The sequence below is a fragment of the Phodopus roborovskii genome, unplaced genomic scaffold, assembly GCF_943737965.1.
Source record: "Phodopus roborovskii unplaced genomic scaffold, PHOROB, whole genome shotgun sequence".
Taxonomy (NCBI): Eukaryota; Metazoa; Chordata; class Mammalia; order Rodentia; family Cricetidae; genus Phodopus; species Phodopus roborovskii.
The window spans coordinates 2474538-2490242 of record NW_026125675.1 but is presented as its reverse complement, the minus strand read 5'-3'; the positions used below and the strand labels follow the sequence as shown (position 1 = coordinate 2490242).

General features: G+C 43.5%; 1 protein-coding gene across 3 annotated transcripts; it reads left to right on the top strand.

Moving 5' to 3' along the window:
* Positions 1–5538: 5538 nt before the first annotated feature.
* Positions 5539–13166, top strand: Fam3a (FAM3 metabolism regulating signaling molecule A). Of its 3 annotated transcripts, none has more exons than XM_051178358.1 (9): positions 5539–5763; positions 7072–7185; positions 7654–7677; positions 10246–10369; positions 10491–10549; positions 10933–10983; positions 11304–11388; positions 11473–11599; positions 12437–13166. In XM_051178358.1, exons 2-9 carry the CDS (start codon positions 7101–7103, stop codon positions 12530–12532), a joined length of 651 nt encoding a protein of 216 aa, XP_051034315.1. In that variant the 5' UTR covers positions 5539–5763; positions 7072–7100; the 3' UTR covers positions 12533–13166. The 3 variants fall into 3 exon arrangements, with proteins under 3 accessions (XP_051034315.1, XP_051034314.1, XP_051034316.1); XM_051178357.1 differs by having other exon boundaries at positions 5539–5802; XM_051178359.1 differs by lacking the exon at positions 10933–10983 and having other exon boundaries at positions 5539–5802.
* The last annotated feature ends 2539 nt before the right edge of the window (positions 13167–15705 follow it).

Here is a 15705-nt window from a genome sequence, read left to right as displayed (position 1 = left end):
GATAACTTCAAAAGAAGGAGGTCTCCTGGAAACAGTTGTGGAACTCTTGGCCAGAGAAAAGTATTGAGCCATAGTTCTCTTGGCAATCTCTGTTCCTCTATTCTTTTTCTCATGTTATCAAAATGTTCCTGAAAGCCTATGCTGACATTTTAAACAAAAGATACAAATGAGAAACCGTCCCCTGAGACATCGTCACTGACCATGGCATCATCTCCAGGTAAACCAGCACTTTTTTTTTAAGTTTACATGTCGATCCCAGTTCCCTCTCCCTCCCTCCCTCCCCCCCTTTTTTCCTCTCTCCCCCCTCACATGTACCCCAATCACCCTCCCCTCCCACCCACCCCCACTCCACATGTAGGGTGATGCCATCCAGGAGGGGTCATCTAAATCTATCAAGTCATTTGAAGTAGGGACTAGGGCTTCTCTCCTGTCTCTAGGTTAAGGGAGTATCCCTCCATGGGGGATGTGTCTGCAAGGTCCTTTTGTGCACCAGGGATACATCCTGGCTCCACTGTCTGAGGTCCCTTAGACTGCTCAGTCCTTCTAGCTGACAATAAATTAGAAAATCATTCAAGCTCTAAATAAGTTGTAGGTTACTGTACCTAACAACGATGATGTCATTTATTCTATCTGGATTTGCTTCAGTGAACACAATCTCTCAGAAGCTATTCTTTATCCTGGATAAAAAGCCTTGCTTGAAAGCTGCAAAATACACTCAGATTAAAACTGCCTCTATGTTTGTTTCTATTTGTCACCTCCAAAACCTTACCCACCTAGTCTTCAAGAACCCTCATCCCAGGGACCCCCATATCCATCTGGGGTGGTCTGTGGCATGCTTGCCCTATAGGGTTGTGTGGTATACCTGTAATATGCTTTATGTTGTAATAAGCAAAAAAACTCTTTAATTTTCTTAGAGACATATGTTGGATCATTGTCTATCTTAATTTGTACATGCATACACATGATGGCCATAACTTCTAACAAATGTGTGATTACAGAATCATCCTTCTCAGAACTCAAAGCAGTTGCCCATTGAAATCCTGAATAGGTATCAATGGTGTGGTGTACATATTTTGATTTTCCAAATTCTACAAAATGAAACACATCCACCTGCCAGATTTCATTCCTTTGAGTACTCCTTGGGTTACTTCCTGCAGGTAGTGGAGTTTGGTTGTATAAAGAACAAGTAGGACATTCCTTATAGTTTCCTTGGCTTCTTACCAAGTGTTGAAAAAAATCTCTTCTCAAATCTTTGCTATTGACGTAATTTTTTAAGATTTTTTTTATTTCTTATGTATATGGTGTTATACCTGCATGTATGGCTTCATGCCAGAAGAGGGCACCAGATCTCATTACAGATGGTTGTGAGCCATCATGTGGTTGCTGGGAATTGGACTCAGGACCTCTGGAAGAGCAGTCAGTTCTAAGTCTTAACCTCTGAGCCATCTCTTCAGCCCTTACATAATATTTTTTTAATGAAATTATAAGGCCTCCAGCATATTTCTTATCAATAGATGATCAATTTCATCATTACCTTGTGCTAGAGGGCCTGGCAGATCCATATGGGATTGTATGTTTGTTTTCTATATGATGATTCCTATTCCTGATTATTTCTTGTAACTGAATAAACAATAAATTCAGTTAGTTCTATATATCTGGTATAAATTCAGCAGTTTCAATATGTAAAGCAACTCTTTTTGCATATTGCATATCAGTGACTATGCTGATGAGAGATTCCATAAAGTCCATTAACACCATGAGAATTACATATAAGTCTGACTTTTGGACAGAATCATAAGGGTTTTGAGTCACTTAAATTTTCTGATTTGTAACCTCCCTTTCCAGATTTATTTGCATCATTATAGAATATAGGGTCTCCAGATATTGGTGTTCCCCATACAATGCAAGGAATGATCTAGTTAGTTCTTTTTATAAATTTAATTCTCTTGCTTTTGGGATAATTGTTGTTAATCTCTCCCAAAGGATTACTGCAAACTCTTTGCCAAGGTCCACTTTCTGCCCATAAAGAGGCAATTTCACTATTAGTAAAAGGTACTACAATTTCTGCTGTGTCTATTCCTGCTAGTTGATGAAGTCTCAATTTTCCTTTCAGAATCAACTTCTCAGGGATCTTTTACACATAAGTTTTTAATTTTTTACTCTGTTTATATGGTAAAAAAAAATCCATTCCATTCTAAGATATTAGCTTCATCCTTCCAAAAAGTATTCCATTGCAATTGAGGATCAGGCTCTAAAACCACTTTAACCAAGTTTCTCCAGTCTCTAGAGATAATTCTATTACAAGTTGACCATGAGTTTAACATCTGCTTCACAAAAAGTGAATACATGCATGCCATATGAGACTATTACCTGAATCTCCTTATAACTAACATTTCCACAGGAGTCCATTTAATTCTTATATAGCCTTGGGGATATCTGTTATTTGGCAGTTCCTGTAAGGTGACTGGATAATTTAAATTTGGTTGTTTGAAAACCTTAGGCTGTTCCTCTCTAACCTTGTAATGCAATGATGAAATTGTTTTTCCATTAAATTCCTCTGTCTAGGTCTGAATATCTCTTATGATCTGTTTTATTAAGATTTCTAAAACTTGCATATTAGCACTAATATTAACCATTTTTAGTGATAAGACAAAAATGATAAAACTGATAATGTTTATAATTGACATTACATAAGTCCCATCTAAATTAGTTATCATCACATTTAATTGCTCCATTTTCAAATTGTCCATCATATTATCATACAGAGACCTAAATCCCTCCATTGTAATACTGTTTCCTATTATTTAATATGGGGGAAACTCTCTCTCTCTAACTAATTCTCCCATTTAATAATTCTCAATTATCTTACCAAATCTGCTGAGGAAGATGCTGGAATTTAAAACTGCATAGCATGTCTGATCAGAGAACACAGGCAGTGTACAGCCTGGCTGAGGACAGCCACAGCTGCTAGCATGTAGCCATCAGCTGAGAGTGGCAGCCTGAGGAGAGAGGGTCTAGGGAAAGCCTGCAATCCATAGAGGGTGAGGGGAGCAGCTGTCTAAAAAACACACATGGAATTGTGCAGAAGAAGCATATGTGGTGGGAGCTGCTTGAAGGCAGAGCCAGACAGACTAGGGCAGGTAAATTCTGTGGCATTTGAAAACAGGTTTCTCTGAAATTTGGGTGGAAACTGGAAACTATTTTAGAGAGGCTACAACAGGAAAATTCCTAACTTTCTCAGAGGCTTGGGGAAAAATAAAAGAAAACCTAGCCAGGCAGGGTGGTGACTCCAGGGGAAACAAATTTTCAGGAATGCATGCCTTTAAGTTGGGCACTGTTACGAGCAGTCTCCTGCCAGCCTGGTCCCACTAACACATCAGCCCCAAATAACACACTGTATTAGATATAAAGGTGTTGGCCTGTTACTAGCATCTCTTATCGTCTAGCTCTGTCTTAAATATTAACCCATTTCTATTAATATAAGTGTTTCCGCGTGGTCTAGTCTTACCAGAGAGAGGGTCAGGACCTATTCTCTCATGTCCTACACCTTGACTCCTCTACTACAACTCTCAGAATCCTCCTTGTCTCCTAGTCCCTCCTATCTTCCTTTCCTATTGGCCAACAGTGCTTTATTCATTAACCAGTATGAGAAACATATTTACAGAATGGCATCTCCCATCAGGGAACCAATATGTTTTACAAGAATTCTAATAAGTTTTAATAATAACAGCCCAGAGTCTGATATTAGGGAGTGAAAACTGAAAGATCAGAGAAGCAGAGCAGCCTGCCACAGAGCTCTTATCTCTGAAGTCCTCAGGCTGAAAAGAGACTGAGCTCCTGTCTCCTGCCTATATTCCTCTGTCTACCCAGCTATCTACCCAGACCTCCAGACCTCTATGGCTAACTAGTGGTTAGCTCTACCCTCTGACCTTCAGGCAAATTTTATTGGTTAGAGTATAAACACAATATCATGGAATTAAAGGCATGTGCCACCTCCATGGAACAGTTTTTTAAAGATAGGTTTTCATGCAGTTCGGGCTGACCACAAACTCACTTTTAGCTGGTATTGGCCTGTTATTTCTGTTTCTGCCTCCCAAATGCAGAGATTACAAGAACAAACTAGCACATCTGATTCCATTCCCACCATTTTTTTTCAAATGCTTGACACTGAGTTGGTTAGTTAGTTAGTTAGTTAGTCATACAGTGGTCTGTCTGCATGTGTCCCTGAAAGCCAGAAGGGGCACCAGATCTCATTTCAGATGATTGTGAGCCAGCATATGGTTGCTGGGAATTGAACTCAGGATGTCTGGAAGAGTAGCCAGTGCTCTTAACCACTGAGCCATCTCTCCCTTACCATTTTTTTTTCCTTTTGAAACAAGATATAATGAATATCAGGCTCAGGCTATATTAGAACTTGATAAATGGCTGAGGATGTCTTAAACTCCTCCACCTCCCAAGTGCTGAGATTACAGGTGTACCAAAATTGAAAATGTTATGTTCTAACCAGAATAGTGTTTCTATAAACTTTTTCTATATTTTGGAGCATTACTTAAGTCGGGTGGAGTTTCTGTAACAAGAATGCTGCTATACTTCTGTCCAGCTGCTGCATGAGGAGACAGATGAATCAAGCTGAAAGTACTGTCTCAGCTGCCCTGACACTGTAGGTGGTTGAGACAGAAAGCTCAAGCATGCGGTTCGAGGGTTACATTCTAGACATCTCCTCACTGAGTGATACATAAAATAGAAAGAAGATTCTCTGGGGGAGAAACAGAGCAGAAAGAAAGCAACCAAAGGCTCACCCTGTGGGACTCAGGATTCACTTTACTTCCACATGTGCTTCTGGACTTTCCATGTTCTTAAAATAACACATGTCAAACTTGTATCATTATCTATGTCCCTAGATCCCTCCTCTTACCAGCCATGAGAGCTCTGATCTAAAGTCACAACAGAGCTTCAGCTCACCAAACGTAGAAATAGATCTCCCAACAAAGAGAGTGTGCAGAGGCAGCGGGGGAGCTAGCTATGTTGGTGTATTCCTGTGATGTCAGCATGAACTACAGGGTGTGATCCTATCTTTAAAAAATATATAGAAGGAGATTCATCTGGCAGCAACAACTCAGGCTCTTTCCAGGAAGGTAGGTGGCTCAGCTTGAGCACAAGCCACAGCGAAATAGCCTCTCTAAGCACCTCCCACCCAACCTCTGGAGAAAAGGGGGGAGGCGGGTCTGGAGGTGGAGCCTGCGTGAGGACTTGAGGCCCCACAGCGTAGCTTATGGGCTTATGGCGGAGCAACGCCTGTGGGCCGTGGCCCTCACTGGGCCGCCATTGTCGAGCCGGCCAAGCTTCTCTACGTGACTTGTTTGCTTTACCTCGCTGGCAGAGCGAGACCACTGGAAAACTCCCTGATCTGATCTGCGTCTCCCTACACACAAGCAACGTCATTGGCCCGCTGGATCTCTTCCAGCAGCTTCGAGAGGACCGACCCGATCCCCAGGCCTAGCACGGGAGGGGCCTGGGTCAGGGAGAATAATTGCTACGTTCCAGTCCTGGAGGCTTCTGTTATCCAGACAGAGCCGCGACGCGTTTCCAAGGCCAGTGCTTCTCCCAAGTTCACGGGGAACTTAGCCTGGTCTAGTGTCTGGAGGAACAAGTTGTAGCGCCAATCGTGGCCAGCACAGCCTTGCCCCTACCCCACCATCCAACCTACTCTCCTGCTTCATTCCTCTCAGAGCTCACGGTCCCCAAACAGTGCACCTGCCGGAGGTACCAACACAGCGGGAGAAGTGGACATGAGGTTGGCAGGTGGGTGGCTTCCACAGCGAATGGAAGAGAGTCCAGACATCCTAGTGGTTGTGTCAGGAGGGGCCCAGGTAGTCAGTCACTGGCTTGCTATTTATTAATGGGTGACTTCACAAACACTCATTCTATCAGCAAATTCTTTCTCCTCTGAGAACTAAACTATTAGTTAAGGATTAATATATAGTCAATTGCATCCAACTCAAATAATAGGCCAGCTGCTTTTTGGAAAATGACTTGTGAGAAAAATATTCCAGCCAGCCTAGTGGCTGGGTGGGGAGGGGTGTAGAGACAGAGGGGCGTGACTGATGTCAGCTGGACTACTAAAATGAAGATACCTTGTGGGGATTAAAATGGTTCGTGGAGGGGACTGATTGGGGTAAGAGTAGAATTCAAGAACTGGTAAGGTAGCAACTTTATAAATAAATCCTAGTAAGGACAAGAAGGAACTAATGGGGAGGATGTGTGTCCAAGATTGATCGGGACTGGAGCCAGAAAATAAAGTTTCATTGCTGCATGGTAATCAACATGATAACTGTGATAGACAAAATCTCCCATAAAGCCAGCACCCGGGAGGCAGACGCAGGCGGAGTTTGAGTCCAGCCTGGTCTACAGAGAGAGTTCCAGTACAGCCTCCAAAGCAATACAGAGAAACCCTGTCTCAAAAAAAAAATAATCTCCCAGGGTCTACCGCAGATCTATATCCCCAGTCAGAGTATAAAGTTTTAAAAGTTTAGTGGGGAAGTGGAAGGTGAGGAGACAGAATGAGATTTTTCTTGCAGGAGCTCTGTTTCATCTTTAGGTTATTAAGTTAGGACCTGTTAATAATATGAAAGTGAAATAGAAGGAGCCTTAACACAACATACCTGAGACATGAGAGGAAATTGATGGATCTTGAAGCAAATAGATGGACTGGTCTTCAAAAGGAGTATAGATCTTCCTTCAGAATAAGACAAAAGGAAAGACAGTTTCAGAGGCAAGATGCTGAGGTTGGTGCTATGGAACCTGTCCAGAGAATGAGTTCTGAAAGTCCCTCCAAACCTGCTGGGGAGAGCCAAAAACAGTAACCTCAACATTTAAACTCACTTTTTTCCCTCCACCAGGAGTAAGTTCAAGTCTCCCTCTTGGGTCTGGTGGGTAGCAATGTTTCTCCCACCTTCCAATCTTGCCATCATGTATAGAAGGGGAGATCTGGTCATGTGAAGCGGTGTGTTGTTGCTGTGTTTCTTCACTGGTGTCTGAGATGGACCTGCCTTGTATCTGTCCTGCCTGTAGGCCCCCTTCGCATCGTGGCACTAATCATCATGATGGGTCTCACCTGGATCCTAGTCACCATCCTCCTGGGTGGTCCTGGTGGTGGCCTTCCTCGAATTCAACAATTCTTCACCAGTGAGTGTGGGAACCCTCTTGCCTCACTGTAGAGGTGTTCAATATGGGTGTGATGGCTGGGTTTTCCATCCCCTTCTTAACAGGCTTTTTGCTGCCTTGTTGTCCCTACCAACTGATCTGAGAGCAACACACCCTAATTGCAATCCAATATTGAGTAGAAGTTGATAGAGTGAGAGTAAGGTGGAAAGGCCTCCACTGAACAGTTGATCATTGTGGACTTTCTGCTGGGCTCTGAGATACAAAAAGGACTCTACGTCTTGTCACTTGTGCCAAGTCACCTAAGCAGTATTTACAATTCCAATTCATCCTTTACCTGGAGCAGGCAATTTTATATCAGGGCATCATTGAGACTTGAGCAGGCAGCATGCCAAGTATAACCTGACTTGGCCCCAAGTCGTGATTCTAGCTGCTCTGCTGTAGGCTCCTGGAGGCCTTGATGCTAACAGAAACAACTCTCTGTATCCACAGGTCCAGAGAACTCAGTGACTGCAGGTAAGCTTCTTGTCCCTTTCCTATCCTGTCCTGTGCCTGCACTTCATACTGCCTTTTGTGATATACCTGCCTACTGCCAGCCAGCCCACCAGGAATACTGTTGTCCATCTGGCCCTCTCCCCACTAGCTATCATGCCTTCTGTGCTATGAACTTAGTAAAGTTACCCACTATCAGAAGGTGAGAGGGGCAGGCATAGGAAAAAACATTCCTATTCCAAATGGACAACATTGGGAAAGAGGGAGGCATTCATGGTCCTAAGCAAATCCCAAACATAGCAGGGCAATTCTTCTAGATTTCAAGGCTTAAAAAGAAATGTCTATGTTCACATACTTTGCTTGTAGGCCCGCTAAAGTGACCCCATCCTCTGGGGTCACTTTGCTCTTGGGCACTCTTTGACCTCTTCATTTCCAGCTCTATATTCATAATCTCCCTTCTTTACTTTCTTCCTTCCCTGTTTCTTTTCTTCCTTCTGTCTTTCCCTCCTTTCTTCCTTCCATCCTTGTATTCTTCTCACCTCTGTCCTTTTCATAGGCTGACAGTTTGCTAGCCTCTCATGTGATTCATGAGAGCCCAGGTTATAACACAAAAGATTCCTCCACAGATCTTCCTGTATAATCCCATTTTAAGTCCAGGCTTCTGAGAGGTGGAAGCATAACCACAATCACACACTTCCTTTCCTTAGTAAATCCTAAGCCAGCCATTGTCTTTGTGCTCTCTCTAATTGAACCTAAGATCTCATCCATACTGAACAAATATTCTACACTGAGCTATTTTCCTAGCCCATAAAATAGTTCAGATTTTTTTGATAGAGTTTCACTCTATAGCATGGACTGGCCTTGAACTTACTATGTAGCTCTCAAACTCTTAGTGATCTTCCTGTGTTACCGTATCAAATACTGGGATTACAGTTTTAAACTGCTTTATCAGTTTTTTTAAATTAGGCTAATATTTTCTTTCTTCCCTCCTTTCTTTTGTGAGAGGGCTTTAATGAATCCCAGGCTACCATTAACCTCACTATGTAGCCAAAAAATAGTCTTAAATTCCTAATCTTCCTGCCTCTATCTCCCAAGTACTAGGATTTGTTTTCGATCTTTATGCTCTAGCTCCTTTATGACTGATGGTTCTTTCCCCCAACTTCTCTGTCTGATCTCATTTTACCATGAGACGCAACAAATAAAAAACAGGCTATACCTTTGACACCGCTTGTTATCTTCTATGGCCTTTCCTCCGGTACCCAATAATGGCTTCTTCAACTTCCTTCTAAGGTCTCACCAAAAGAGCTATAATACTCATGTTCCTAACAACACTTTGTTTATGTTAATGTAAGTGAAACATTCAACAAAAGAATCTTTCTCTATTGCTCTCTTCTTTCTGAGCTTGCACCAGAACTGTGTTTACTATCCATATTGTTAAACTTGTTTTACAACAGAGACTATGTAGCCCATGATAACCTTATAATCATGATTCTCCTACTTCAGCCTTCCAAGTGCTGGGATTGCAGATTTCAGTAGCATACCTGGCTTCAATCTGTATTCCTACCAACAGGTTTTTTTTGTTTGTTTGTTTGTTTGTTTTGTTTTTTTGTCTTTAAGCAGTACAATATATACCTCAGAGCTCTGCATCCTTTGTCCACTCTACCCAGTTCCAAATCCATTTCCATATTCTTAGGTATTTGATATTTGTGGTATTTGTTTATATAAACCCCCAATTCCTGGCACCAAAACCTATATTAGCTTCCTGAAGCTACCCTAAGAAAAGTAGTGCCTTAAACAACCAAAATTTACTTTTTTACAATTCTGGAAGTCAAGAGTATGAATGAAGGTGTCAGCGGGCTGTGCTGACTGAAAATTCCAGGTAAAGTCTTTCTGTGCCTCTGCAGATCCTAGAAGCCATCTATGTGCCTCATTTTATAGGTGCACCAATCTACCTTCTGCCTGTACTGTCTCACAGCATCTTCTTCTATGTGATTTTATAACTTCTCTTCTCATAAGGATATCAGTCATACTGCATTAAGGGCTCAACATAGTCCAGTACGACTTCATCATAACTTATCTGCCTATAAAGACCCTGTTTCCCAGCAAGACCACATTCTGAGGAATTAGGAATTCAGACTCCATTATATTTTTGTAGTCATAATTCAAGCCATTACAGAGGTCATCCCCACCCTCACCCTGAAGAAATCCAGAGGCTAGCAGAACTCCCATGTTCCACCCACCCACCTCAGCTCATCTACTTTAGTCTGACTGTGTGCCTCATCCATTGAATTCCCACCCTAACTTTCTGGACCTCTGCTTGTTTCTGGTTGTATAAGGGTTCTAAGCCAGCTCTCAACCTCCTTTCCCTTTTCCTACCAGTAGCAAAAATCCTCATTCTTGCAGTTCCTACTCCCTTGCCAACATACCACTTGGAAGCATCCCCACCTTTGGCCTGATCCCCACCCACCGCCTTTCCCAGTTCCATGCTCTGTGGCTACTCCTTCAGTCCTGTGGCTGGTCCTGACCTCCACCCTCAGATCTCAGGTAACATCAGGGCCAGGCACATGGGTCACTTCTGCTATCATTACTCAGAACCAAGGGCCAGGAAGTACAAGTGCGGCCTGCCCCAGCCATGTCCTGAGGAGCACCTAGCCTTTCGCATGGTCAGCGGGGCTGCCAATGTCATCGGGCCCAAGATCTGCCTCGAGGACAAGATGTGAGCACCTGGACTGGGAAGTGGGAGGGGAACTTTAGGTCTTCAAGGGCCAAGGGCTAAGGGCTGTGTGAGAAAGAGAAATCTGATATGCCCACAAGGGATCTTCTGCCCCTCCTGCTAGGCTCATGAGCAGCGTCAAGGACAATGTGGGCCGTGGGCTGAACATCGCCCTGGTGAATGGTGAGTTCCCCATGTTGTAGGGTCAGAATTCAGTCCATAGGAGCAGATATCATGGTATGGCCTGCCCCCTCCACTTCATTACACCTTCTACAGGTGCAGATAGCTTCTGGGCACTCCCAGGGAGGCTTGGGGGAAAGTCTATGCCAGCCAAAAGCTCCACAAAGGAAGTCACCCAGTTAACAAAAACATGATACTAGTGGCAGATGCATAGGGCCTTATGCCAGAGGCTCCATGGGCTGCAGCTCTGTAAATGACAGAATGACAGCATATTTGAAGCTTCTGGAAGGGCTGAAACCTATGTTTGAGCCTGGGCTAGGGGCTAAAGCAGAAAGGTGGCATGACCCAGACAGTTTGCTTAGCAGATCTTCCTCTTATTGACACAGGGGTCAGTGGTGAGCTCTTGGAAGCCAGAGCCTTTGATATGTGGGCTGGAGGTGAGTGGCTACCACAGCATTCTATTATACATTTTTCCCTGAAGCCCTGCCTTCTATGTCTTTGCACTCGGCTATTCAAGTATAGCTTTGGGTTCACAAAATGTAGGGGGTGTAGGATCTCTGTCTGGAGTCTATGTTTTGTGACCAGGTGGCCCTAGCTTCTTTATCAGTTTGTCTGTGTTCATACTAGTGGCCCTTGATGTGGAACAGCCCTTGCCCAGTCCCTACACTGTTTTCCTCATTAGAAGAATATTGTTTGGTGGGGAAGGGCTTCTCAGTGGAACCTGAAGCTCCATGTTCTGTGGGCCCATCTCCACCAGATGTCAATGATCTCTTGAAGTTCATCCGGCCACTGCATGAAGGTACCCTAGTGTTTGTGGCATCATATGATGATCCAGCTACAAAGTAAGTGAATGCCAAATCCAGCTTCAGTGTTGTTCCAATACAGTTAACAGTCACCAGTTCACATTTCTTCCTAATGTGTGACAGGATGAATGAAGAGACCAGGAAGCTTTTTTCTGAGCTGGGCAGCAGGAATGCCAAGGAGCTAGCCTTCCGTGACAGCTGGGTGTTTGTGGGAGCCAAGGGTGTGCAGAACAAGAGCCCCTTTGAGCAGGTACAGCAGAGAACCTGGCACTTCTGCCTCCTAGTCCTGGCAACCTGGGTCCTCCTTCTCTTTACACCAAAGCTTCCCTGAATTCTGTCCATCAGGGCCCTGAACCCTGTCTCTGACCTGTGTCCTGGTTAGCCTTGCCCCCTTGTTCTTACCATAGAGAGAGACAGTAACTTTGACATTCCCTGTACTGTATGTATTTTGACCTAAAAAGACTTTAAAAGTCAGATTGCACATTGGTCAGACTTATAACTAAGAAATCTTCACATACATCTTCAGGATACTCAGTTAAAGGATGTAGCTCATTTATGGTGGGTGATTGACTAGCACACATGAGGCCCTGCATTCAATACTTTGCATTTAATAAAATTGGGCATGGGGATACACCTGTAATACCAACACTGTGGAGGTAAATGCAAGAAAATCAGAAATTCAAGATTATCCTTGCCCATATAGAAAATATGAGGACAGTCTGGGCTACATGAGATACTGTCTCAGATTTAAAGGGAAAATAGGATGCTCACTACCATTCCTACCTTGTCACAACCCAGTTTCCCAACAACTCAAGTTCATGCCCTCCAAACCCTTTGCCCCAAACTTGGGCAGCAGCTTCCAGCATTTCCCTGAAGCCAGGGCCACATGGAATCCCTCCTGTCCACAGTGCTCACCATCCTGGTGTACATTAGGTCTGTTGCCCATCCCAAGTTCACTTGTGTGAGAGAATAGACCACTGTAGCCGTCCCCTATTTTCCCTGCATAAAGAGAAGAGCAACAGATTGGAGAATTCCCTGGTGGTTGGCCACTGAGGGCCAGGTCATAATTTCCTGTTAATCCCTACAGCATGTGAAGAACAGTAAGCACACCAACAAGTATGAGGGCTGGCCAGAGGCCCTGGAGATGGAAGGCTGTATCCCTCGAAGGAGCATGGCGGGCTAGCACAACAGAGCTCTGGGACCAGACTGAAGGAAGCAGCATGGTACCAATGTAGGGTGGAAGCCTTGTCCCATGCCCAGGCATGAGGCTCCCCCACCCCAACACATCAGGGCTCAAAAGTGGCCTCAAGGTGATGGGGGCTGCAGAGCTGGCCCATTTTGCTTTGTCATGGAGCTTAGGTAGTTGTGTCCCTGTTTTCCTAAAGTTGATCCCACAGTCAGTTCTACCCAGCCCCTTCCTCTGCCCCTCCTGTGTCATCTTCTATTTCTTGAGTGACCCCAGAGGCAAGGGTCTTCAAGTGCTTGCTCCTTTCACTGGAGCAGCCAGTGGGTAGGTTGGGACATCTTCCAGAACCTTTCCCTCCCAGAGGCACTGCACTGCCATCCAACCCAGTTTTCAGTGTGATCCTTTTTAAATACACCATATCAAGAGTTTAATCAGATCACTTCTATAAACCTGAGTGGAAGACTGGCCTTTAGTGCCCAAGTAGCTGGAATACAATCAAAGTTCCTCACAAAGTATATGGCAATATGCAGTTTGTCAGAGGGATCACCTTCTAAATGACATGTTTGTTAATAAACTAATCAATTGCAGTGGAATAAAATGCATTCAGATGTTGTCATCAGTGGAAAGTCAAGGGTGGTGTTGTCCTTTGTGTGTGAAGGGGACAGATGAGTCCCAGAGGATGAACCAACATTTTGCAGACATCCTTTGTCAACAGGCCCTGCAGCTCAAATGTAACTCAGATAAGAGGCAGAGTGGCTTCCCAACTGGCATCACTCATGGCCTTGATTAGAGAGATGGCTCTGTAGTCCTGACCCCAGAGAAGCTCACCAACTCTTACTAGAACAGTGTGAGCCTATAGGGAGAAAGATGGGGATTAAAAACCGTACAGACACTCAAATATAAACTCCAGGAGTGCAGTTCTGGAACCTGGTTCCAGAATAGAGTGAACAAAACTTGGACTTCATAGATGGGAGATATCAAGGCATAGTAATTTGAGGAGTCCATAAAGTGGTCATACCAGGGGTGATAAATTTAGAAGTCCTATTGTGGCAACCTGCTTTCCAAGACTTAAATGCATTGGTGTTAACTACTGAGTCTCAGAAAAAAAAATGCTGAGAGCAAACCAGGCCTTAAGAAATGAGAGTAGGGCTGGGTGTAGTATTATGCATCTATTATTCCAATGCTTAGGAAGAGGAATGAGGTGGGAGGATCAAAAGTTAAAATCAAGCCCAAGACAGTCTGGGTTACATGAGGTGATGCATACAAAAAGGGGGGTTCTGTGTGGTGGTTCAATTGGATAAAGGCACTTGCTGACAAACTGGGTAATCCCCACAGCCTGTGACAGAAGGAAAGAACCAACTCTTAGAAATTGTCCTCTAACCATGAGTAAGCACATACATGCACATACACTAAGTAAATATTAAGAGAGAAAAAGGAAAGAGGAAAAGGAATGGAAGTGTTCAGTGGCAAATGTGGGGTACCCAGAAGGAGAGGCATGCCAGGAAAAGAGGGTTGTGTATCCCAGACTAAAAGGGTCAAGCAAGAAAGTCAGCAGGAATCAGCTCCTTGTTTCAGATATAGTAATGATAGCAACTAACACCCTCTCTAAGTATATATCAAACACTCTGTGTGTGTTCTTATGGGTGCATGTATATGCATATGAAGGCCAGAAGTCAATCTTGTGTGTTCCTCAGATGCTGTCTACCTTGGGTTCTTTATTTGGTTTGGGTTTGTGTAGTGATATATTATTTATGATTTAATAAAGATTGTCTGAAGTATCAGATCGCAAAGCCAGCCACATTGTTAGCTATAGAACCGGTTTCACAGCTTTATGACTAGGGGTCCCTGTACTCTCACTAGGTCAAGTCAGCAGTCTCTGTGGGTTTCACCAGCACAGTCTTGACCCCTTTGCTCATCACCCCTCCCTCTCTGCAACTGTATTCCAGGAGTTCGGCTCAGTGTTTAGCTGTGGGTGTCTGCTTCTGCTTCCATCAGCTACTAGATGAAGGTTCATGCTTGTCTTTCTGTGACTGGGTTATCTCACTCAGGCAACCAGATATCTCTATCATTTCTAGAGTTTTGAAAGTTGCACTTCCAGTTTACTTACCTAATATTATATTATAGTTTTCCTTAGTTGTGATAAATATAAAACTTTAGACTCACAAAGATAGATGATAGAGTATCTTCTTTAATTTTGCCAAATAAAAATAGACTAAATATTGTAACTGTAATTCTTGCTTGATAACTGTCTTGTTATGTGTAATGTTATTATGTTAAAATTAAAACCTTTCTTTTTTTCTTAGACATAAAAGGGGAGATGATGTGAGATGTGCTTCTGTATGCTACAAACATGTGTTGCTTTTATTGGTTGATGCATAAAGCTGATTTGGCCAATGGCCAGGCAGAATAGAGCCTTGCAGAAAATCCAAAGTTATGAAGAGAAAGAAGGCAGAGTCAGGAAGATGCCATGTAGCAAGATGTGAGGTAACAAGCCATTAGCCTCATGGTAAAATATAGAATATAAATAGGTTAATGTAATTGTGAAAGCTAGTTAGTAATATGCCTAAGCCATTGGCCAGACAATTATTTATGATTGTGAGCCTAGCCTTTAATGGCTGAGTTATCCCGCCAGCCCTTGGCCAGACAATTATAATTAATATTAAGCCTTAGAGTGTTTTGTTTTTGAGAACTGGTGGGTGGAAATGAGAAACCTCCATTTATATCAGATTCCACCAGGCCTAGCATTAGTTACTTGTTTTGTTGTTTTGAGAAGGGTCTCACTATGTAGCCCTGGCTGGCCTGAAACTCACAAAGATCTGCTTGTTTTGTCCCCCAAGTTCTGGGATGAAAGGCCTGGGCCACCACATTCCACAGCTTTTATTTATTTGTTTGCTCAAATGGCCTGGGACTCAGAATTAGGCAAGGCACACTGGCCAGTAAGCTACAGGAATCCACCTATGTCTGCCTCCCTAGTACTGCCCCTACACCTGCCTTTTTGTTGTATGTGGATTGTGGGGCTCAAACTCAGGTCCTCATGCTTGCACAGCAAGTACTTTATAGACTTAACATCTCTCCAGCCCCTGTACCAAACAATTATATGAAGAATATTCTGGGGCTTCAGTAGTCTTTTGTTCTATCCCCAGCACCGCCAAAAAGAAAATTGCATTACT

Coding starts and splice junctions, on each gene's coding strand:
- Fam3a (XM_051178357.1), top strand. Junction 7,678..10,245: donor AGAGAACTCAGTGACTGCAG/GTAAGCTTCTTG, acceptor ATCATTACTCAG/AACCAAGGGCCAGGAAGTAC. Junction 11,600..12,436: donor ACAAGAGCCCCTTTGAGCAG/GTACAGCAGAGA, acceptor TAATCCCTACAG/CATGTGAAGAACAGTAAGCA.